Source organism: Lygodium microphyllum, chromosome 29 (assembly GCF_053477565.2).
Source record: "Lygodium microphyllum isolate KBCC chromosome 29, Lygodium_microphyllum_v1.1.10, whole genome shotgun sequence".
Lineage (NCBI taxonomy): Eukaryota > Viridiplantae > Streptophyta > Polypodiopsida > Schizaeales > Lygodiaceae > Lygodium > Lygodium microphyllum.
The window spans coordinates 14,752,033-14,778,465 of record NC_141163.1 but is presented as its reverse complement, the minus strand read 5'-3'; the positions used below and the strand labels follow the sequence as shown (position 1 = coordinate 14,778,465).

Sequence of the window (26,433 nt, the reverse complement as noted above, 5' to 3'; positions counted from 1 at the left end):
CCATTTTCATTTGGCTCAATAATGATGTGCTGATTGTCATAATCAACATCAAAAGGAGTTGAATTTTCAGTGGGGTTGATGGTTGCTCAAGTGATTGATGATGCTGAAATTTAATTTTCTTTTTGTCTGAGTCATTAGATGTGACATATTTCAGTAGCTTTGACTCATTAAATACCACATCCTGGCTGCGTAGCACCTTTTTTATGCTTGGAACCCAAATCCTATAGCCCATTTCACCCTCATCTCCATAATTCATGAAGATGCCTTTATGAGATTTCATGTCAATTTTTGGTTCTGCTATCAATATGTACATGTAGATAGCATTCGCAGCTAAAGACTCTTAAGTGGTCATATGAAGCAGGTTTGCCAGACCAAACCTCTTTTGGAATGCCACTTTCAAGTGCACGGTGTGGAGATTGGTTGTAGATATGCACCACGGTTTTAAGCGCCTCGCGGGAGATTAGCTGTGGACAACATGCACCAAATCTTGTCACATAATGTGCGAGTCATTTGCTCAGCCACACCATTAGATGATGGATTATAAGGAGTGGTAAGCTCCCTTTTAATCCCATTTGTATCACAAAATTTATTGAATTCCTTAGATATATACTCTCCCTTGTTATGTGTTCTTATGCATTTTAATTTTAAACCCTTTTGAGTATGAACAAATGTATAAAACAAAAGCACCCAATGTCTTACTTTTTTGCTTAAGCAAGTAAACCCATAGTTTTCTAGAATGGTCATAAATAAAAGACAAAATAATGGAAACCACTATGGGTTTTTATTGGCATGGTGTATACATTAGAGTCGACTAAATCCAAGTTACATGCCTTCCTAAAGGCTCCATGAGAGTATGGACTCTTTACATGTTTACCCAGAACACAGTCATCGCAAAAGTGAAGCTTTGAGTTTTCCACATCAACTTTTCCAAGTGAAGAAAGTGCTTGTAGACCCTTTTGGCTCATGTGTCCAAGACACTTGTGCTATAACTCCATGGGCGATTGCAGTTTAACATTTGCAACAAACTTTCCAGGAAGTGCCTTGCAGTAGAGATAATATAGAGTCCCCTTTTTACCACCTCTAGTGACTAGCATAGACCCTTTTTGTATCTTCCATATTCCACCTCCAAAAGTAGTGAAGTAACCTTTGCTGTCTAGCTGCCTAGCTGAAAGCAAGCTCTTCTTGATGCTAGATACATCATGAAGGATCAATTCCTGACGATTTTCAAGGGCTAGGTGTATGGTGCCCATTCTTTCAATATTACATGCATGATCATTGCCAAGATAGACTTTTCCAAGGTTACCTTTTGCATAAGAAGAAAAACACCAAAGATGGAGTAACATGAAATGAAGCACTGCTGTCAACAATCCACAATTGCGACAAACCATCATGAGCCGATAACAAAGCATCTGTCACATTCGTTTTAGCGATATACATCATAACATGTGAATCTGAAAATGCAACCAACAAATCGATATCTTTTTCCTCTTCAATTTCCTCAATAACAACATTAGATACCACATTTACTGTTTTTGTCTCTTTAGGGGTAGAGCTGCTATCCTTTTCATTATTTTTGCCTTTTGCATTAGCCTGCTTCTTGCGTTCTTGTTCCCTTTTAAAGTACCTGCAATCGGGCTTTTTATGCCCTTTGCGACCACATTGATAACAATTTACATCTTGTTGCTTTTCTTTGCTTTTGCTACGATTTTTGTTTTTATTTGCAGCATTAGATTTTTTTTCAGTTCTTCCTCTTACATTGTAACCTGATCCACTGTTTTCCCCACTTGCCTTGTATCTAATCTCTTCATTGAGAATAGAACCATGTACATGATCAAATGTCAAGTTGGGATTATTGCTCAATGACACAACCAATGCTTCCCATGAATCGGGCAAAGTCATGAGCAAGAAGATAGCCTTTATTTTAGGATCAAAAGCTGGCAAGCTTGCATCCTGTAACTGACTCAATATCCCATTGAAAGCATTCAAATGCTCTGAGGCAGGCTTAGACTCATTAAGCTTCAAGTTGACCAACTTTCGCATGAGATGTACCTGATTGACAAGGTTGTATTCTCATAAGTAGCCTTGAGTTTCTCCCAAACTGCATAGGCAGTATCAAGCCCCTTTATATCAACCAAGATATCATCTATGACTGCCATTTTAATGTAAGTAATGGCCTTTTTATTCATTTTAGCCCAATCCTCATCAGACAAAGCAATAGGCGTATGTTTTGCTAAAGCATCATCACAATCCTTTAGAAAGAGTATACCTTTGCTTATGATCTTTCCAAAGATCAAAACTATTGCCATCGAATTTACGAATCTCAAAGAGATTCTTTGTGTTAGATGTAGATGCACTGCCAGCCATCTTCAGCAATAAACAACTGCAATAAAGAGCTGAATGCTTTCGGCCAAAGGCAAGGTTGCTGAATATAATAGGTTGCTGAATATAATAGCAAGTACACACTCTTGTACTTCCAAGGTGTCTCAAGTACTAATTACAGCATATACACGAATCAAATCTGATACATTTGCATTAATGACAGCTCCCATTTCAGTAATATATCACCATAATGCCCAAATGCAATGACCCAAATGCTGTATTTACAACTGTTTCACTGCATCGTGAGTATTCAACAATACATATACCAAGAGAAGCTGCCCTTTTACAACATTTGAAGCATCCAAAGCTCAAAATTCTCCCACTCAGCATTTAATCAGCTGCAAATTTCATTGTCCAACCTCAAATCAACTCAAAACACGTTACCAATGTGAGAAGCCCCAAAGTTTTTACAGTAAAATTGTTCCAATTGCATCAATTCATGTTCCTGAGCATCAAATGTGAGCAAATGTTGCAGAAATTTTACAAATTTTGCAAAAGCCCCAATTTCAAAATCCAAGAGTGCACAAATTCCAAAGGAATTGGCTCAACCAAGCAAAAAAATTCACTTACATCCGAAAATCCCCAATATTTTCGAGACCTATGAACTAAATGTCTGCAATTTATGGGACTAGAGTTACTGAAGTATGTGACAGGCACCAAATCTGGAAAAGCCCCAAATTTCTAGTGGCAAATTTGCACAGATTTATGATTTGTGCTTATGTGTGTGAACGCTTGGAAGAGAAGGAATAAAAATGGAAAAATTTCAGATTATTAAAGAGGGCTGTTGACTTGCCCGTTTGGCTTCCATCAGCCTGTCCGTCAATCTGACACGTGCGACCCGTGAGTCGCTTGGCCTCTGTCTCTTGTTGCCGGCACGCGTTGGTCAGCCCGTCAATCCGTCGCCTACCACATGCGTAATTAAGTGTTTGATTAGGTTTTATCACACTCTCCAAGAAGGAAGACTAGTTTCATGATTTCGTTGTCGGGATTGCACTCAATCCTTTGACCTGATTGCAAGCCAGAAGGTTGGTGCTAGTGCTAAATTTCTCAGATATGGACATTCAAATGGGGAAGAAGGAAATGCAATGCCTAATCTTGGACAAGACTTGCATGATGGACATCAAGTTGAAGATGTTGTTGTTGGGTAAGATATAGGGTCTTCAAGGTAAAATGATGTAGATAATTGGTCAGGGGAAGAGGAATTTGATAATTAGTTTAAAGATCGAATGAAAAGAGCTGCAAATCTCTTTGCTGAATTGGCAAAGGATCCTCAGTTTACTCAAATTTTTAATGCTTCAATGAAGGACAGCAAGGGCAAGAAAAAGAAATCATCCTTTATACCTTCGGGATGGCAAGATGCACCAAAGAAAATGCCAAAGCCTTCTCATGAAGCTCACAATGATGCTAATGAAGAAAAACATTTGGTACCAATGGGGCAAGGTGTGCAAGTGCAAGGCCATCATGGATGTGCCAATCCAATGGATTTTGGAGAGTTGGGTATACATGCAATGAGGGATAGCTATGATACTTTGGTGGTAGTATTATTTTTCATGCAATGGTTATTAGGGACTGCATATGGGTATGTATGGTACAACTCCTTATAGTATGCAATAACCAATGCATGGTGTGCAACGCCTTGTATTTGGGAATGGTTGGTCATATGCATAACCCTATGTATGGCAGCATTGGTTTGATGCTTGGGGCACAAAGTGGCAGGTTTGGTAATGCATCTATATCCCGAAATGCCCATGGGGCTCAAGGAATGAGTGTTGGTCATGCAAATGCTTCTTTTGGAGTTGGTCATGATGCAAATACAGCAAATGCACCCTTTTTGCAACAACCAATGTATGATAGCTTGACTCCCAAAGGGGCAACAAAAGACTATGATGAGGGTGGAAAATGTGTGAAGTTTGAGTCCTTCAGTGGTGCACAAGATAGGTTGAAAGCCTCGACTTTTATTCAGTAGTTTGATGCAGTCTATTTGGGGGGGAATTTCACCGAATCCTCTAAGATTCAGAAGGCAACCGCTTTCTTGAAGAGAAATGCATTGTAGTGGTGGTCCATGCTCTTAATACAAGGCAGAGCACCATCAATATGGGTACAATTTAAGCAAATGTTTGCATAAAATTGGTTGACTAATTCTTTTGAGGTGGACATAATGGCAGCTGGGAATAAGCTAGATGTAAAAGAATGCAAGAACTTGGAGTAATACAATAAGGAGTTCTTGGATACTTTGGTTTGCCAGTAATTTCTTATCGTCCAATTTTTCTTTATGAGCAATAGGAAAAGTATATATGTGGACCGCTTTAAGGAATCATGAATTTTTGCATTAAATCCACTATGTCTTGCATATCTCAACTCATAGAGATTCCTGCTACAATTGATGCATTGCTGCATGGGAAAGATATGGGTTTCCAAGATAGTGTGGAGAAGCCGAATACGAAGTTGTCAAAACTTGAGAAAAGGGGCAGACTTGAAAATCAGTTTAAAAAGAGGTCAAAAGAGCAAGTAAAGGGTTGAAAATCACATGCACAAGGTAGGGAATTAATGGTTGTAAATAAATGCTTTGCTTGTGAATAGGAGGGTCACTTAGCTAAGGACTATCCCAATAAGCATCAAACTGGAAAATCAGAAAATCAGGAAGATTCCAAGGGTAAGAAGCTGAAAATATCAGTTGGAGAAATCAGGAAGATCCCAAGGGTAAGAAGCCCAAAACATCAGTTGGATTGGTGTCGGATATTGTTAGTGATTAGACCAATGATGATGCCATAGAGTTATGGAGAGCTTGGGGCAAAATTAGGGATCAGTATGCTTTGATATTCTTTGATAATGGCGTACGAACCAACTTCATCTTTGTAGACATGGCGGCTCGTCATTTGAGAGAATGAGATGGGAACCATGGGAAAAGTTGAAATGCATGTAAAGGCCATGCAGAGCGTGTCACACTGCCCATTGGAAAGCTTTGGTTGCACATTCAGAGATATGTGGATAGTAGAGTTTTTCATTGCTCCCCTTGAGGGTTGTGATGCGTTGCTTGATATGCCATGGTGTCACCGTATACATGTAGTGATTGATTTACATGCAAAAGAAATCATTATTTAGCATAAGGGAAAGACTCTTACATTTGATGTAAAGTTGAAAGGATAATCTGTTCTTATTGCTTGGTTGTTGGTATTTCTAAAGTAATGAAAAATCATCTTTTAGAGTATTTGGTTTTTATTAATGATAAAGATGATAGTAAAAATGTTTGAAACATGTCTAAGTTGGAAAATGATTACATTTCATTTCTGAAAATGTATGTTGATTGCTACTCTCAGTCACTTTTAGGCCAGCTACTGCTTGAAAGGCTTGAAGATCATGATATGGATCTTATTTTTGGAAGTAGTTCACCTAGTGCTTTTGGTGCAGAAAAAGGATGGCTCATAGTGTATGTGCATTGACTATCGTGCTTTGAACAAAGTACAAATTCACGATAAAGAATCGGTTTCTGATTCCTCGGATTGATGATGTTATAGGTAAATTGCAAGGAGCTACCATATTCAATTCCATAGATTTGAAAAGTGGGTAATATTAGATACACATTAGATGGGAGGATGTGCTTAAGGCAGCTTTCAGGATATCTTTTGGATCGTATGAGTTTGTTGTCATACCTTTTTTTCTCTAGTGTTTTTGGTGCAGAAAAAGAATAGCTCATGGCGTATGTGTATTGACTATCGTGCTTTGAACAAAATCACGTTAAAGAATCGGTTTTCAATGCCTTGGATTGATAATGCTATAGATAAATTGCAGGAAGCAACCATATTTAATCCCATAGATTTGAAATGTGGATAATATCATATACGCATTGGATCGGAGGATATGTCTAAGACAGCTTTCAGGACATATTTTGGATTGTAAGAGTTTCTTGTTATACCTTTTGGTTTTACGAATATTCCTGCCACTTTTAATTGGATGATGGATTATATATTTAAACCACATAGAGGATTTGTGGGCACTTTCTTTGATGATATGATTGTTTATTCAAAGAATGAGATAAAGCATAGAAAGCATTTGGACAGTGTTCAATGAACTGCATGGGCTGGTCATTAATGATAATAAAGGTGAATTCTTTTTGTATGGAATCCACTTTTAGGGGCATATTGTATCAATTGATGGTATTTGTATGGACTCTGCAGTGCTAGCTGAGAGTAGGGCAGAGGCCGTCCAAGTGAGTTTTAAAACCCAACACGTGCCTTCCTGAACACACTACTGGTTTTCACTCAAACGGAGGAAGGAGAGGTCGTTGACTCCATAAAGGAGAAGCTAGGGATTGCACGCAGGGCCCTGAGAGCAGGCTTGCAGATGCCAATGCAACTTGTGGGTGTCAGCCTTGGCCTTGAGGAGCAACGAAACTATCTATTGCAAGTAGGCTTGACCCCACAAGAAGTTGATGCACTAGGGTTCACTGAGGGGGCACTAAAAGAAGTTATCCTAGTAGTGGTCGAAACTACCTACCCAACTTAGGATAACTAGACCAGGATCTCCTATGCGGCGAGGACTCCTATATCCTAGTCATCATATATTTTCTTTTGACACACTTTTCTTTCAAAGTTTTTATACTTGGGTGTGTAAAAAGGAGGGAGTTGAGCGTAGAGTGACCCAAGGAGAATAGGGCATCGGCCTCAGGTCCTGACTCCGTACCTAAGAATCTACCCAGCTCTCGCGAGGCGAGACACTTAATCCTTTTCGTTGCACTCACTTTTATTTTTGCTTCAACCTTTCTTATTTCTTTATTTTGGCTATCTGCTACCTCAAAGGAAGACATGGCATCGGTCTCAGGTCTGACTCGTCCCTAGGAACCTACTAGCCTTCGCAAGGCGATAATTAATTGCTCTTAGGAGCTTTTTTTTTTCTAGTTTAGGTTGTTAGAACCTCTTTTTACACACCTTTGTATTGTTTTATCTTTCAAGTATATTAAGATTTTCCTCTTTTTTATACTTTGGCAGGCTTCTCTAACTGCCTCATACTAGCAAGGGCTTCTAGAACAGTTGTCTTGCAGGCTAGTAGGACAAGGTCACTAGGACTGTCTTCTAAAATAGGTCTTTCATTGCCTGACCATGTCGTTACAGAAGGTCTTTCATTGTCTGACCATTCAACAATGTGTGGTTGAAACAAACCCTTGGTCCTAATATAACTCTACTAAAGCACAAGACGGCGGACCAAGGATAAGGGCTCCTCAGGCCCTATACTAAATGCATTAGGTTATTGGCTAACCCCCTACTTAAATAGCAAGTGGCATCTGACGAATATGACGATAGATAATCTTATGCGTCCATGATAGAATATGAAGGTGCTCAATTGCTACCTGATTCATGACCCAAACTAGCCATCAGTGGCCAAAATAGGACGTATCAACAAGAAGATCCCAAAGTAGTTTTGGGCTAATGTTAGAAGGTAATTGTAAGAGCTTCCCCGGACCACAATTGAAAAAGACATCTTCGACGAAAGCATAATTGGCCAGGGAATTTGCAAAGCGATTTCACTTTTGAGAAACTAACTGACAAGTCACAGTCTAAAAAATATGCAATATATCCAAGGTTGCACGACCGTACATCCGTAAGATGGGATCCCGTACACTATAGGTTCCATTCAATTGATTGATTACTAACTGCGAGTCACCTTTCACCAATAATCGGTGGGTACTACCACATCGGGCTACATTCAGTCCCATAATCAAGGCCTTGTATTCTACCATATTATTAGTAAAAAAAAGGTCCTAAATATACTCCCATTTTCATGACAACCTTACGTCGGGGATCTTTATTGACCACACCAACACTCGCATGTTTAGCGGGCCCTCTAGAAGCTTCGTCAAAATACAAGGTATAGGCTCAGTCTTCAGTGATAGGCCACGTCATATTGATCAGCTCACTCGTACTTATGATTATCAAAGTCAAGCCGAGAGAGTGGATGTATAACACGTATAATCCCTCCTTTCTCGTTAAACTCAATAGGAACGCTAGTCAGAATTCTTTGACAATGGTGGCAGTAGATCTCAATTTCCCATGTGAAAGATCCATCTTGCCACTCAATAACCTGGTAACTTTTACTCCACTAGATCACTCGACCTTAGTGGTAACATTGCTCTAAATACAGATGCTCAAGATAAAAAATTGATTTTTCCCATCCGATCGTCTTGGTACCTATTGCAAGTCAAAGCTGAATTATGAAGGACCTGCACTGGCACCAAGCCCAACGTCAGCCCTTACACGTAGTAAGGCTTTAGCTTATTAAAGTTAACTTTATTTTTAAATTCTACCCCATGTAAATCTGCTAAAAGGGATGTAGAGTCATTTTTTCCTAAACGGACAATTTTGTATGTCCCATTTCACTTGGGTTCTAATTTACCAGGGAATATCTCACAATGAGTATCATAGTACAGTACCAACTGACCCTTTACAGATTTATATTTCTTAGCCCGAAGGTCGTGAAGTGCTTTCATTCGCTTCTTTCCTACCTCTTGATGTAATAGAGTTTGCAAGCGAATTTCATCAAGATGTGCAAGAGAAATAAATCTTTTCTGCAATGCTTTTGTCTCACCCAACGAGTAATTGAGAACAAAACACATAGTGGGCAGCTCTATTTTCAATGGCAAAACACACTCTTTGCCATATATCAGCTTAAACGGGGTGTGGCTTATAGCTCTCTTGAATGTCGTATTGTAAGCCCAAACCGCCACATACAATTTCTTATCCCAATCTCACTTACTTTCAGATACTATCTTGGATAAAATTCCCACAAGCTCTTTATTCGTACTCTGAACTTGACTGTTTGCTTGTGGATTATACGGAGTAGTTTTATTATGTTTAATCTTTAGAGCTTCCGTCAAGGCTACTATAACCTTGTTCAAGAAGCGTGTCCCTCGATCAGATACTATCTCGTTAGGTGGACCAAAACGGCAAACAATCTGCTCCATAATGAAACTGACCATCTCCTTAGCATTATCCTTCATCGTTGCTTGAGCTTCAGACCACTTTGTAAAGTAGTCCGTTGCTACAATAATATAGCGCTTTCGTGTAGTTGATGAAGGGTATATTGGTTAAACAAAATTGATACCTCATTTTTCAAAGGGTAACGTAACTAAAATAGGGTTTAGAGGTTGCTAATGATTTTCCCTGGCATCGTGTCTTTGGCAGACATCTCATTTAACATAATTGAAAGCATATTGGAAAATCGATAGCCACCAATAGCTAGCACGGAGAGCTTTTTGGGTAGAATAGACCTTCAATGCCACTTTCTTCAACTAGAATTTCCTTCGGCTCCCCAAAATCCACAAGTCATTCCACAATGCCCTACAACTTCGTCAGCCTATGTCTATTCCTAATCTCAAAATCAAACCTCTGCAAAGTGATTAACCACTTTGCTAAACGATCAGGCGGCTGCAACGTATTCATCAACAGTCTAAGTCCCTCTGCCTTCGTAAAGAATACTACTTTCTCATAGAGAATATAGTGTCTGATTTTATTTGTTGCGAAAACCATTTCAAGGCACAATTTCTCCATGTAAGTATGGTTGACTTTAGATATCCCCAATTTCCGAGTAGCAAAGGCAATTGGATGATACCATTTCTCTTTCCAAATTTGGGCTAAACAACAGTTAATACTATGCCTTGTGGCTACTAAAATATATATAGAAAACTTCACCTCTTTTGGGTGCTTTTAGGATTGGCGCTTTAGCTAATTCATGCTTCACATCCTCAAAAGATACCTGACATGCTTCATTCCAATTAAACAAACAATTAAAAAATAGCAAGTTCGTCAATGGCAATGCTCTTTCTGCTAGTGCATTGATAAATCTCCGATAATATCCCACTGATGATGACAGAAATTTGTGTACCTCTTTTGGAGTATGTGGTGGGCTCATAGCGACTATAACCTTTATCTTTTCAGGGTCAGTCGCAATACCAGCCGAACTAATCACATGGCCCAGTAATAACCCATAGGGCACCCCAAAGATATACTTTCGAGGATTAAGAGCAATGCAAAATTGTCAACAATGCTCAAAACATTTCCTTAAAATGATAAATTGCCTTTCCCTTATGGTGGCTGCCCTCAGATCGTCAATGAAGACTTTTAGCTCCTCTGGGGATATATCACCAAAAGTTTTATCAGCTGTTCGTTTCCAAGAACCGGGTGCCTTGCATAACCCAAAACATCACATGATATGCAAAGGTACCGAAGATAGTGATAAATATCGTTTTCAATTTGTATTCCTCCGCAAAAGCCATTTGGTTGTATCCAGCAAAGCAATCCATAAACGAACAGATTTTCGTACCCACTAACTGATTCAAAATCTGATCAATGAATGATCAAGGATAGTAATCCTTAACTGTTTGCTTATTAAGCTCTTTGAAATCTACATAAAGTTGAATTTGATTATTATTATTCTTCCATATAACAACTGATGAGCACCACTCTGTATGCTATACTGGAAATATCAGGCCATCTTTCCGCAGTTTTGTCAATTCTTCGAATAGCCCATCCCTTAATTCGTAAGGCATACGCCTTACTTTTTGTCCCACAAGGCGGTACATTCCTTTAGGGAATGGTATGAAGAGCCAAGCTAGGAGTAATGCATCTCAGCTCGTCATAACTCCAAGCAAAGATGTTGCGGAATTCTTGAATCAAAGACACATAGCCCTTCCTTTCTTTTGAATTGAGTATAGACCCTAATTTGATTGCCCGTGAATCATTCAACGTTCCAAGTTCTCATTCAATTACATCCGCATCTCTTATTCTCTCCTGAGCCTCTATTGGCTCATTCTTTTTTTCAAAGTTACTCAGTAGATATCCTCTGTAGTGGACCCCTCGTTGGATTCATCATTTGATGAGATCTCGCTAATAGATGAATGATCTAATGTGTCTAACTGTGATGAGGATAAATGAACCCTCTCACGTTGAGGAGATTCAAGATGACATCTACTACTACACGTCTAGCTCCTCTGTCAAAGATCAATCGACCAACGGGTTTATCAATGTGACAATCTGCTTGTAAGATCCATGGCTTGCTTAGCAGTACTTGATAACTAGGCCACCATGCGAACCTAATGACCCTAAAGTCGAGAATGCATTCCACATTGGCATCAGTCACGTGGACTTTAATAATGCAACCTTCAGGTTGCCTTAAACTGTCATCAACATTTGGAGAATTTGGAGGCTTCCTTTTTAATTTCTAATTCCAGCTTCTTCATCAATTCCAAACTCATAATGTTGATGGAGGATCCCACGTCCACTATAGCATGATCCACTAATATTCCATCAACGTATGTTGCTACCCTTGGACAATGCTTTTCAGCATGTTCAAATCAATCATCATCTACTCGTGCTATTCCCAAGGGCTCAACGATATACCTCGTGTGGAGAATCTTTTTAAATTCTTTATGCACTCCTAGAGACAACTTAATCAATTGGAGGAGATTTGCATCCGGCTTAACTTTGCAAAGAGAACTAGCTAAATTGAATTCATGATAGCTAGTAAGAGCTCTCTTTTCTTGCCAAACCATTCTTTTCTTAGGTCTTTGAATAGGCTTTGGTGCCTCCTCCTTGGCTTTTGCCTTCTTCTTTAGCAACACTTTATTGGGGTTAGTTTTACTATCTACGGCCTTTAAAGGTCCACCTTCCATATCGAGGTTAAGGAATTGCGTCCCCTTATCACCTTGCTTAGGGTTTCTCTTGACAGGTTTTACCTTGTCTTTGTCAGCTTCTCTGCCCTTTTGACCTCTTGTAACGACCCACAGATTAGAAGCTTCAGTGCTATTGACACAAACAACTTCAATAAGACTGACTCCACTGTCACTAGGTAGCTCCTCTACAATAACTTTCCCTCTTTGCAGTATTTGTTTCAGTTTCTCATTTTGCTAAAGATTATTCCCTTGCACTTGATGATTAACCGGACATGGTTGTTTACTTTCTTGTTGGAGAGAGCTAATCTTTCTCCAATAGGTACTAGCTAAGTGGCCGGATGTCCCGCATATGTCACATTTAACATTTGGACAATTCTTAGGGAAATATTGGTTGCTACACCACAAATAACTAAATCTTGAGGGGGCATCCTTTTTAGGCGTCGACTCCCTATTAAATTTTGCTACTTCTTAAGGAAATTGATGTCAACACCTATTTGCCTATATTGTTTGGTGATCATGTCAGTATAGTGTTTCATCATATCCTTAACTTCGCCAAGGACATTCCAGGCACTTGACTCATAGCCGTGATCCTCTACTTGCCGTTCCATTGGCCTAACCACTTGATTGGGAATTGGTCGTTGATTTTCTGGAACAACGGTAGGATTTATCGTTTGGCTTCCAACATTTGGCGGAGCCATCTAATTAGCCATGGCGGAGCTATCTGACTAGCCATAGGCAAGGTTACACTGGGAGGAGTTGGCAACATGGGCGCATTTGGAATCATGCTTCCTCTCTAGTTGGAAGTACTCATGGGTATCCCTTGACCTCCATTTGTCAGTGCTAAAGTGTTTCCAAAACTTAGACTCGAATTCCAGTTTGCCCTAGAGATATAGGCCGCTTGTAATCATGATTCTACCTTCTCTGCCCATGTAATAGCCATATCAATGTCGGCAAGAGCAACATTGCTCAACTGCACTTGAATGTTAAAGTCTAGCCTAGTCAAAAAGTATTGTAACTGAGCAGCACCTAGAATAGGAATATAGATTTGCAACCTATAAACGATGCAAACTATTACTCCACTTGAAATGGGTTGGCTAACTGGAAGAGGGGACTAGAACTTCCTTCTCCTAATAGACTATGTGTGGGGCTAGGGTTACTAAGATCCCTCCTTCTAGGGATATCAGACCACTTCTTTGAGGAGAATATTTTCTAATAATTTCAGCCTGCCGTCTAGTCCGTTCAGCTCTTTCTTGCTTCTGAAGCTCGGCTTGATGGTCGTTTGGATTTATCTCACTGCCTTTTGGCATACACTAATGAACTGGTCCCTATTGACCGAGATTCAGAAACCACCACTTATTAGCGGCCCCTGACAAACGCACCACCTGTCGGGACCCAAAACCGGTCCACCACTAGAGCTCTATGGCACTAGCCAGGCCTCTACTATGCACCTAAAACCATCCCACGTGGCCTCATGGCTAGGAGTCTCTAAGGGATATATTGCCCTAACCTCGAATACGGAAATTTTGTGTTTGCATTATTTATAGTCCGCAGATATCCTTTCCCACACTCCTCAGAGCTACACCTCGAGGATTGGCCCCAAGATATGCCGTGAACACATAAAACACATTCGAAACAAGATCCACTCTTTTGATTGAATTGATCTAGGAGATAATAGATAGACCTCACTGAATATTCCCTCAAGGAACCGAATCTCTAACCCTACAGCTTAGGGTACCTCACACCCTCAACGTAGGTCCTCGCTCATACAAACAATTGCTATGCATCCAGGATGATACCATATGGTGCATGCAATGCAATTGTGTATGACTAATGTGCTCAATTAACAATTAGCATTGTGAAAGTGCGAAAAAAGTTCTTTTTATATAATTCTTCTAATCCGCGATTGTTGCGTTGCTTAGGGCTAGATTCGAGTCTTCTCGTGCTACTAGACTCTTTTAATTTTAGACAACAACGTACCCTACATGCCATGCATCATAAAACGTCAAAATTCAACGTATTTTAAATACTCAACAATCCCCTTTTTCCTACCGTTTAGAGTTATGCATTCGTTGGTAGGTTTAAGATGTATTTTTCTTTCACAAAAGTAATAAAAACTCACTTTAACATGGAGATAGGGCTGAATTGAGACTAAACCTCATGCTTTAGCTCTACCATATATTCACAAACATAAATCTTATTTTTTCTTATTTTTCGGATGTTGAAAACTTGTTTTTTTTAAAATTTTTTTTGTTATTTATTTATAGATAACTACTGATATTTACTGATTTACTAACTTAGATTGATTGATCTTATTGAGAATGATTTTCTTATCATGTTTCAATCCATAGGAACAACATATGCTCGACAAAACCCAAAAAAATACATAATTTTCCTTAAACTGTATAGTTGCGGGTTTAGCATAAAATTATTATACAATTGATTTTTCTTGATTACTTCAACATGACTAATAAATTAGAGCATTGGCAGCCAAATACAATCACATTCAACCATTTGCAACCAAAATTTATCATAAAACAGTGAAATCTATGACTTACTCATGAAATGGTGTCTTATGATGCATGTATTTCGAAATTGGAGGCTTGTTGACACTCTTCAACAGCCATTGACGATCCTTCCAACCTCGATTTATGTTTCTTTGTGCTCTCACACTATCGCACGATCAAAATCTTTCATCTCAGCCCATCCCCTTCTCTCATACATTAACCCATAGAAACATACAAGAGAAGAGAGGAGAGAAAAAGTCTAAAATCAGATCTCTTCATTTAGTGCATCAATTTGTGATCAGTTTGTTGCGATGGAGGGCGAAGAAATTAACGATCTTGCTGCCTTCTCTTCGCCTCTGATCTCCACCAAGCCAAAAATGATTTTAAAATGCTAATTTGGAAGGCGTTGAAGAAATGGCGTCTCCTCTCCAAAAAAGAAAAAAAAGAACGTTTCATAATTCATGCCTCTTCATTCTTCTGAGCTTAAACAAGCTTGTTAAGTTTTAAATTTAAAAAAAAAAAACTAGTTCATTTTATTGTGCTCACACTTGGCATAAGTGGTTTTTCCCGAACGGATTGGACGGCCGGCTTGGTAAGGTCGAAATCTATAAACGTGGCCTCTGTTATGTACTTTTCGGCTCTCGGATCACATGACTACTTTATAACGCTAAACCTTCCGAGGATTAAATGGGGAGTTAAAAGGACTCCGATCGACGAACCAAGACTTGCGTTGGGTTCTTGGCATCGAACTCCATCTAGGAAAACTCCAGCTCATAGATCCACAATTGTTTCATTTTGCATGAAATTTTGGTCCTTTGTGGCTCGCGGGTCACTTTTCGGCTTCAAAATAGGCTTTAAAAATCTGCTCTCAAAGGCATACATGATCGCTAATACCCCCTCTTAGATCTTGGATATGGTGGAAGTATGGCATAAGAGATTAGGCCATATGAGCCAGAAAGGACTTGATGTCCTTACCTCTCTGAAGAGGGTTGATGGAAAAGGCTCTAAACTTGACTTTTGTAATGAGTGTCAGTTTCGAAAGCAAATAAGAAATTCCTTTTACTCTAGTGTCTCTCGTAAGTCCAATGTCTTGGACTTAGTGCATTTTGATGTATGTAGTATGCCCGTGAAATCATTGGGTGGTGCTACATATTTTATCTCCTTTATAGATGATTGTTCCAAAAAGATTTGGGTTTACTTGTTGAAAAAGAAAAGTGAAGTGTTTTGCTGTTTTTAAAACTTTTCATGCATTTGTGACCACTCAGACATGCAGAAAGCTGAAATGCTTGAGAACTGATAATGGGGGTGAGTTCACATCAACTAAATTCAAGTCCTTTTGTGACTTGCATGGAATAAAGAGGGAGCTTACAACCCCTTACAACCCTTCTTCAAATGGTGTGGTTGAAAGATATAATAGGACTTTATGTGAAAGAGTGCGGTGCATGCTGTCCACTGCTAATCTCCCTCATGAATTTTGGGGAGAGACACTTAAAACCGCCATTCACATTTGCAATCACTCTCCAGACAGGTCCTTAAATAATGGCATCCTTGAGGAGGTTTGGTTTGGCAAATCGGCCTCGTATGACCATTTACGCATATTTGGCTATGATGCTTTTGTGCATGTTAGGGATGAGCTGAGGAACAAACTTGACCCAAAATCCACCAAAGGCATTTCCATGGGCTATGGTGATGAGGGTGAATTTGGCTACAGAGTGTAGTTACCTCAGTCCAAGAAAATTATTCGCAGCCATAATGTTGTGTTTAATCAGGCAAAATTGCTGAAAGGTACTTTAGCCTCTAATGAAGACATGAAAAATATCAAATTTAAGAGTTTGCAGCCACCTATTACTTCAGAAAATGAGCCTCATGGTGCTGTACCACAGGCTGAAACTGATGATCAGCCGGTTATTTTTGAGCCAGATGATGATGGACAACGAATAGGAGCACAAGGAGGTCATGGACAGCAAGATAGACTTGCTGATTATGAAAATGCAGGTGCTCGTAATGAAAATGAAGGTGCTGTACCGCATGAACAATATGCTGAAAATGGCTTACAGCAGCCATTAAATGTTGAAAATAATATATCTCCAAATGTAGATCCAATTCCTGAAAATGTTGATCATTGGATACGCAGGTCTACACGTGTAAGAAGGCAACCACATAAGTTTGACCCCTCCTTGCATTATGTGATGCTTATAGGTGAGGGTGAGCCTCTTACATACAAAGAGGCCAAGTCATGTGAATTCAACAGTAAGTGGGAGCTAGCTATGCAGGAAGAGATTAAATCTCTATATGCAAATGATACTTGGGATCTTATGTCATTGCCCAAAGGAAGGAAGCCACTTCCAAACAAATGCGTGTACAAAGTAAAGACAGTTGATGGGAAACCCAAGTACAAGGCAAGACTAGTTGCCAAAGGGTATATACAAAAGGAAGGGATTGACTTCCAAGAGGTCTGCTCACCTGTTGTGAAGATGACCACTCTACGTGTGCTTTTTGCTGTCACTGCTGTATTGGACTTAGAGCTGTATCAAATAGATGTTAAAACAGCTTTCTTGCATGGTGACATTGATGAGGAAATCTACATGAAACAGCGTGAGGGCTTTGTAGTTCATGAAAAAGAGCAAATGGTGTGTAAACTAAAACGCAACTTGTATGGGCTGAAGCAAGCACCACGGAAGTGGTACAAAAAGTTTGACACTTTTATGCTATCTCATGAGTTTACATGCAGCCATGCAGATCATTGCTTGTACATGAAAAAGGATACAGATAGCAGCCCCATCATATACTTGTTTTGTATGTGGATGATATGTTGCTAACTGGGAAAAGGAAGACTAGCTTGGATGCTCTCAAAAATCAGCTTAAATCAGCTTTCTCCATGAATGATTTGGGGAATATAGAGCATATTTTGGGCACGAGGATTCATTGAGATAGAATGCAGAAATTGTTGTTTTTATCTCACAAAAAGTACATTAAAAAGGTACTGGACAGATTTAATATGGCTGAAGCTAAGCCTTTTGGGATACCCTTACCTCCTTACCTTAAGCTTAGTAAAGCCAATAGCCCAAAAGATGACGTGGAAGCAAATGCTATAAAGGGAGTCCCTTATGCATTAGCTTGTGGCTCTCTTATGTATGCTATGGTTGCTACTCGTCTCTAGACATTACTCATGCAATGGGAGTTGTTAGCAGGTTTATGTCAAATCCTAGCAAAACACATTGGAAGGCTATCAAGTGTATTCTTCGATACCTAAAGGGTACACAAAGAAAGTATATTTGCTATGGGCAGGGTCCACTTAGTTTGCAGGGTTATTGAGATGTAGACATGGCAGGTGACTTGGACACTCGTAGGTCCACCAACGGATATGTCTTTACAATTGCTGGTGGGAGTGTTTCTTGGTGTTCCAGGTTGCAGAACATTGTCGCACTGAGTACCACTGAAGCTGAATACATATAAGCTACTGAAGCTTTTAAGGAAGCTATATGGTTGAGCAGACTTGCAGAGGATCTTGGCATATCTATGGGTACTTCAGTTTTGGGATATGATAGCTAGAGTGCTGTAAAAGGCTCCTCCACCTGATAAATGTGTAGAAATACTAACTCAGTGGAAATAGTGGGTGACGAAGTAGAGGTAGATGAAGGCTCTGATCCACTCATCACTCCTGGACGAAGGTGAGGATATATCCTCCAGCACGTCTTGTCGGGGTGCGAGGTCTCCCATAGTGAGGACACATGGGATATTCTATATGATTTCCCACAAAAGTTGTATCAAAGTTGGAAGATGACTCCAATTTCTTCCTCTTTCGGTTCTTTTGTTTTGCTTGTCTTGTATTTGTAGATAAAACCGCAGAAGCATAGCCATGTATATAGGCTCTGCAAGAATCTGTCTCACTATGATACACATCTTGCTCAAACACCAATGGAACTAGCCCCTCCCAAGTGTAAGTCTCTTGGCTACGAGAAGTGAGAAGAGTGGTGTAGATCACATCATAGGTCGATGATAGAAGATATGAGAGAAGTGTCACATCAAGGTCCTCTGAAGAAACAGAAGATGTGGGAGAAGTTTCACAACAAGGTCCTTCGAAGAAATGTTTGTACCAAGGAATGAAAGCTCATCTCAAATCTCCTCCATCCTATGGATGTGATTTCTCATCGTAGGGGAATTTGCGATAGAAAGCTATCATAGCTTGAACTCAAGAGATGAGGGATGCCCAAATGTGTGGATCTGGAAGAGATTGCCAATCTCCTCCAAATCTTTGTAGCATTGCACATATGTCTAACATGCACGAGCACAGAATTTGTACAACTGAAAAGGAGAGAAGAGTGGGCTTTGGCATTCAACCAATCCTATAAAGCTGCCGAATTTGTAGTCTCACACCATCATGAGGATCCACAGTAGGTCAAGGTATAAGGATTGTAACAAAATCCCAAAGGCCATAGTCGTCGAGGAGGCACTCTATGCAGCACGACCATAGAGAACAGTTCATCCCATCCAGAGAGAGAGGGTAGGATTGGCACTTGCTCACGAGCTGCCATCAATGCTAATTGGGGACTAGAAGCCTTGGAAGAATATAACGGGAAAGAGTAATAAGATGGTGGCCATTTTGAATGATCTCGAACCACACGATCCCCCATAGCATACACACATCGGCCATAGATGTTCTTCAATAAAGTACCTACAAGGAAAGAAAGAAGATGTTGTAACTAGAATAAAGGTGAACAATATGAGGTGTCCTCAGGATAATCAGGGTCTGTCAAGCCATAGTACAACCAGTAGAGAACATGTGTTGCCCAGTGTGGAAATGTACGGCCTAGGAGGACCGGTGACCTATCTGCACAAAACCCAAAGATACAGGGGCTGCTTGCACAAAAACACAAGTAATGCAGAGCCTGGTTTTGCAGCACATGTGCTGGGGGCTGCTTGCAGACAATGTGGGTATGGTTTGCTATCGTCCAGTTGATGGAATGGCTGCCCAACTTGTTTTACACCGCCCAGGTGCAATAATGGCATTGCCCGCCCAAGAGTAAAACGCAAAACGGCCTTGGTAAACCAGCCTAAAAAGAGTTGGGAATAGGCCACCCTATCTTGTTTGACTGCAAGGTTTGCTGCACGTGGGGATGTGCTCCTCTTCAAGATCTCCAGCGCCCATGTGTGCCTTTGATACCATGTGAGAGTGCACAATGAAAAGAGGAAAGTAAACACGGAGAGAAGGAGACATAGAGAGAATGCAGAAGAGAGAAGGAACAATGTGATTGCGATGGCTGAAGGTACAAGGCTGCAACAGTCAGCCCAAACGAAATATTATGTCACCTCGGTCAGCAAAGACAAGCGAGTAATGCAGCAAAGAAAGAAATCTATCCACTTGCAAACAGGCCTCTCAACAAAGAACAGGTGTGTTGCCCAGCTTGCAAATGTGCAGCCGAGGAGGACCGATGACTTGCCTACACAAAATGCAAAGATACAAGGGCTCCGTGCACAAAAACGCAGATGCAAAGCCTGGTTCTGCAGCATGTGTGCCGAGGGCTGCTTGCAAAAAACGTAGGTATGCTTTGGTGTCGCCCACCGCTTGGGTGTAGTAATGGTGCCACCCAACTTGGTAGAGGCTGCCCAGGGGCAAAACACAAGTTTGCCCCGGTAAACCAGTCTAAAAAAGGGCTAGAAACAGCCTGCCTTGCCTTGTTTGACTTTGCGGCACGTGGGGATGACGCCTAGCAAGTTTTGTTGCTCACAACACACTCCTCTTTGAGATCTTTGGCTCCCATGCATGGCTTTGACACCATGTGAGAGTGTGCAACGAAAGAAGGAAAGTGAACACGGAGAGGAGACAAAAAGAGAAGGTAGGAGAGAAGGAACAATGTGATTGCAATGACTGAAGGTACAAGGTTGCAACAATCAGCCCCAACATGTGGCTCTACACGTCAGTGTGGGTGCCAAATGGTAGCAAGGGGTTGGTTGATCACAAGGGATCAATGATGGATAATGAAAATGGGGAGGTAGGCTGCATTTATTCAGGCGAAAAAGAGGGAAAAGCCTAAATGTAGTCAAACCCCTAAAGAATAGCCAAAAGTGCACAAAAAGAAATGCACTAATATGCCCTCCATCTTAAGTGTCTAAAACACATAAAATGATGAACAAAGACAATGTCAAAGCTCCTAATGTCCTCCTCTGACTCAAACTGAGGCTCATTGGTAGGAGATGACCATACAAGGCACACATGAGTGCTAACAAGTCATTGTGTAGTTCATCATTACCATAGGATCCCCACTCTTAAAATTTAAGAGTGGTAGGATGATATGGTTTGTGCAACTTGTGGGAAAGCCCTTGCACGTGGCTTGATTAAAAGTGTGCCTTAACAAAGGAGTAAGACTTTCACATGCATGTATAAAATGTTCCACAACCAAGCCATCATGATCTTGTGTCTTTCCATGCTGCAATCTATGAATCACCTTCATCACCAATGAATTGCAAGATGGACAAGGCCCCTGTGGGGGAGGCATAGGGGGCTGGCCTTCTACATTATATAGGTTCTTTGCATAGCTGTACCATGCCTTTGGTATTGGGATTGGGATATCTGATTGCTCTCATGCTCTCTTGTTGTCTTGCCCCAAAAGTAGAGGGTATATCTATACCTCGAGTTTATCTCAATATGTTTGTTTCTTTCTTTGCACTATGCATTGGAAGATCAAGCGAGCTTGCCCATGTGTAGTCTTTTTGGTAGCTATTCTATAGCGGGTGGAGGAAGGCACAATATGAGGGGAGGCATGTGTTGCTAATCCATGCAAAGCTTCTCCTAGGCTTGTCGTGATCTAATCCAAAGAGCAATATTGGTTCATAGTAAACAATCTGTCATATACTACAGTTCTATACACATGGGTCGTCTTTTGCAGAAACGGGTATCTAGAGTATCTAGAAATTGGAGTGGCAATTGAGCTCTCGGTGCAACCTTTTGTCATTGTGTAACTCAAATATGCATGATCCGTTGCTAAACCAATAGGTCTGCATGAAAGGGTGAGGTCAGTGATATCTTGTGTTCATGCTACGCTCAAAGGCAACCACCATTGAGTATCTTTTATCCCGTACTGAAGACCAATTATCCTTCAGTACATGTTCATACTATATTCTAAGGTCGATTATATTTAATTACCTTTATTTCAGGCTGCTCATTCTTGAATACTTGGTTCTCCAGGTCAATCATCCTTACATAGTTGATCCCTTGAACCATTTTGGATACATTCACATCCTAGCAACTAGCAAACTATAAACAACAAAGGTTGAGTTTGTTTTTAACAAACTCAGAAGAGAGAAAATGTAAGCACCTAAACCGAAGATCATTGAACCACAATGGGCTTTATCTTGAAATGTAAAACTAGGATCGATAAAACAGAGCTGTGCTTTTATGGTACGTGGGCCTTTCTTTACAAGTTATCTGAACTTGCTGTCATTTTCCCACAACAAATGCCACTCATCTCTAAGAGTAATGCCAAGTGTGTGACACACTCCCAAGGCATTCACTTTGCCAAACATCTCATAAAGATGGTTCCCACTTACATAAGAAGCTTACACTAGCCATTGTCCATACACTTGAGAACAACTTTAATTAAATGTAGTCTAGAGTGCTAGATAAAATCAGTTGGCGATAGTTCCCACATGCATAGATAAATTCCTTTACATTAGTTTCCCAACACTGATGCATGCACTAGCTAATTCCAACCACTTGCACAATGACATGTGACTACTCATTAGTAGCCTAGTTCAAGTGCAAGTGCACGAATTTGTCTAATTGAGTGGTCCTCTCAAAACCTATTGCCTTTCCGATTTATTTGATAGATGAAAGTTTGGAGTTACCAGAAGTCGAGAATACAGCCTCACTCATGTTACATCCATAAGTTTGAACAGAGTGCTACAATTATCAGTTAGACCCTAAATATTGCTTGTTCACAAGGTGCATTTCCAGAATGCCCATGATGCAGCATTGAAACTTGTCAGTCGTGTCTTGTTGGAGATGGAGGTGGGCTGCTATGTGATCTGTAGGAATACACCGTATGTACAATGCATTGAACTCGTAGGAAGTGATACAACACAAAGTATGATCTAAAACTTTTGATTTTGGAATGTTATTTACTTTCATTGGCTCTGTGTATGAGTGCTTCACCTGCTTTGTTTTGATGAACCAGATAGTTTTTCTTCGTGAATGGGTGCAAAGTGTTGACAATGTTTTCCCAATGGTGCAGCTTTCAGATTGGGTGATGACGCACAAACCTTACAAGTTGGAGGAGATGGATCATGCTATTCGAGTACAACTATTATCAAAAGTTAAAGGAATACAACAAGCTTTAGACTATTTTCAAACAATACCAGAACGTTATCAAACTGGAATGGCCTATGGGATTCTACTTACAGCTTATGTTCAGCGCAACATGGAGAGACAGGCACTGCAGCTTGTCCAGAAAATGGAAAAATTAGGGTTCAGCAATCAGACATATATGTATAATCAGTTACTGTGCCTCTACAAGAAGAATGGCTCCATGAAAGGAGTTACAGACGTGCTTCAGAAAATGGATGAGAAAGGTGTAGAACCTGATGCATATACGTACAATATCATTCTTGACATCAGGAAAAGAAAATGTGATGCTGATGGCTTGGCAACAGTGTATAATCAGATGCAAGAAAGCAAAGTGGAGCCTGATGCTGGAACTTACATGATACTAGCCAGAGGTTATCTTTCAGTTGGTTTGCGCGAGAAAGCATTAGAGGCAGCCAAAAAGATAGAGACTATGCCTAGCAGGAGAAAGCGGGTAGTGAGATGTACAGCTGTGAGGATCTTTGGTGATATTGGGGAAGAAAGGGAGGTAAGAAGACTTTGCAATGTGATAAGGGGGGAACATCAGAAGCTTCAGATGGGGGAATATACATCCATGATTGAAGCTACAGGAAAGTTTGCCAAAAGTGTTGGAAAGGCTGAGAAAATTTTCGAGGAGATGGAGGAAAAATATGGTATGAAGCATGTTCATCAATATAATGCACTCCTTTCAGTCTATGCAAATTGGGGAATGGTTCAGAAAGGGGAGAAGATACTGAAGAAGATACAGGCTTCTTACTATCCAAATCCATCAACTTACCATTTCTTGGTACAGATGTATTTAAATGCGGCTAATGAAGACAAAGCTGTTGAGACGCTTGAAGTAGCTCAAAGGACTGGTAAAACCTCTGTCCGTGATAGGCCCAAATATATAACATACCAAATACTTCTTGAATTTCTGGCAGAGAAAGGTGATGTAACAAGAGCAGAGAAGGTGATGAAATGTCTCAAAGACGTAGGCTATACGCGTACGTACACATCATACTGCACTCTGTTGAAGGCCTATGCAAAAGCAAATAAGAGCCCTTACGGATTTCTGGATAGACTTAGTTGTGACAACCTTGTTCCGAATCAGCATATCAGAACAGAACTGAAAAAGCTTGAGGGGACTTGAATTATAGTGGCTTGTGGTTTTTTAAAGGAGCTTTACTTCCATAAAGTTGTGTATGCAAAACTTACAGTAGCATGCCTTGGAGCCTGACTCCAGCTAGAGTCTCACCAGCTCTTTGATATTAGCTGCTGGTTATGGCTGAGTTATCACTTGATAACACCCTCCTCCTCAGTTTCTGTGTTTAAACAGGTGGTCTTTGTGTCCAGTTGTCCTTTCTAGCATTATTGACAGCTTTGTTTGGCACCTCTGAAGATCAACACAAGGCATTTTGATTAAAGGACTTTTCTTTTCAGAGTCATGCCTTCGACCTGACCCATGCACTAACCACTTTCCAGCATTTAATGTGCAAGGCATTCAAGGGGAGTCTTGAAAACTTTCATGCATATGAATATTGTTTTATCAGGAGTTTGATGATTAGGAATCCATACCACTAATCTCCTAGCACATCAACTGCCTAGTCAAACATGGTGTGAGCTTAACCAGTCCTTGATTTGTGGTGGACTGTAAGGTGGGAGGGAGTAGTTATCACACATGGATACATGGAGTTCGGTCACAATGGGTCGTGAGTTCACCTCCTTGCCAAAGTTGTGTACCGTTTGTTTTCCAGGTCTTCATAAGTTTGTTTGACATCTTTATATTTAAGCAATCAAAGATAATGTGCAAAGGTCATACAAAGGATATAGAAATATTTCTACACACATGTTGCCTTAGGGAAAATGAGGGTAAGTATGTGTATTTCTTTTCCACCTAGGATATGCATGTCTGTGTGCAGATGCCTACAGGTCTTCTCAAAAAGGGATTCTTATTACTTATTTGAGCTTGATCACTACTCTGCTTTGAAATATTTCTACACACATGTTGCCTTCGGGAAAATGAGGGAATGTATGTGTATTTCTTTTCCACCTAGGATATGCATGTCTGTGTGCAGATGCCTACAGGTCTTCTCAAAAAAGGATTCTCATTACTTATTCGAGCTTGATCACTACTCTGCTTTTTTGTGTGTGCATCATTAATAGTCATTCCAACATCACTATTTGTGTTTTACATTTTGTAGCTTACAAGTTCGATTGGTACTGGCTGAATTCAATTATGATTCAGATCTCTCCCCTCCATTGTTCTTTTAACCATTTACTTTGTTCACCTCATAGACCTTGCACCTCCCTACCTCGCTTACCACTCTAGTTCAGGGAAAACTCTTTTCCCTCCATGCTATAAAGGGTTCTAGGGCTGGATATAGTCCACATGTGACATTGTTCAGATGCTAGGAAGGTAAGTAGGGTGACAAGATACTAGGATGAGAGACTAGCGCAGTAATGGACATCTAGATGTCTCTCCAACACCTTTTGTCATAGCAGATATCTAGGTAGCTTTATCCCTTGTATTTGATTGAGGAGAGCTATTTCTAGCAGTGTCTACTCTTTTTTTTTTTTGGGGCGGGGGGATCTAGGATTGAGGAGACTTTGGCATCAGCCTTAGTTACATTACTCACAAAGCTATGATTCTTTTTATAAATGGAATGTCCTTTTATTTTGGGTTCCATATTGAGACTCATATGTAGCTTGGAAGAGCACCCCAACCATTAGTTGTCCCATTATGTAGGAATATATTTCGTTGACATCACTTGTCTTGTTAGTCGCAATGGCCTCGGAGCTCAATTCTAGGCGTAATAACAAATCTCGATTTGTTTTGAGTTTGGCTATTGGTTGAAAAATAAGGAATATATAGAGGTGGATATCCAAGTAAAATGGATTAATAATCCTAAGATGCATTACATTATTGCCATACATCTTGCTTGGACACACAAAAAGGAACCACTTTTCATTGAATGTATTGTAGCCTAAGCGAAGGAATACAAGTGAGGTGAACTATAAAGAAAATATTGAGGAAAGATATAGTCAGTTGCTGCTGATGTGAGCTACTTATGACAAGCTTGTGTGATATATAGCTTGCAAGGACTTGTTTTGATAATGATGTTTGTGAGAAAATGAGAGATCACTAGTTGCAGTATTGGAGGAAAAAAAATCAACATTAAAATCATAGATCAATAGCTACAATATTGGAGAAAGCAAAATCAATTCTTGTTGTCAGGAGAGGAGCAACATTAAAATCTTGTTCTCATAAGAGGAGCAAATTTGGAGTTGTACAAGAGTTTCAAAGTTGAAAAAAAGCGACATGCTTCCCAAGCCTTTTGGTATATGCCATTCTAATTGGTTGTGGGATGAGTAGGATGATAGCTAAACAATGCTAGGGTTGGAGAGCTAAGGAATGTAAAGGTTGAAAGTCGGTTTAATAGAGAGCCAAGAAACATTAAGGTTGGAAGTCTTGAATATATACTCTTGATAAATAATTCCTAAGTAGTTGTAAATGTTTAGATAGGTAATGCAAAGTAGGGATGCCAAAGAGAAGTCATCAAGAGAAA

General features: G+C 40.1%; 1 protein-coding gene across 1 annotated transcript in view; it reads left to right on the top strand.

The window, feature by feature from the left end:
• LOC148010403 (pentatricopeptide repeat-containing protein At1g07590, mitochondrial-like) overlaps positions 1 to 24,291 on the top strand; it is a 29,988-nt gene extending 5,697 nt beyond the window's left edge. Inside the window, exon 3 of the mRNA XM_087671859.1 lies at positions 22,776 to 24,291. Within this exon, the coding sequence (XP_087527985.1) occupies positions 22,776 to 24,017 (1,242 nt within the window). The 3' untranslated portion in view covers positions 24,018 to 24,291. The remainder of the gene's footprint in view (positions 1 to 22,775) is intronic.
• The last annotated feature ends 2,142 nt before the right edge of the window (positions 24,292 to 26,433 follow it).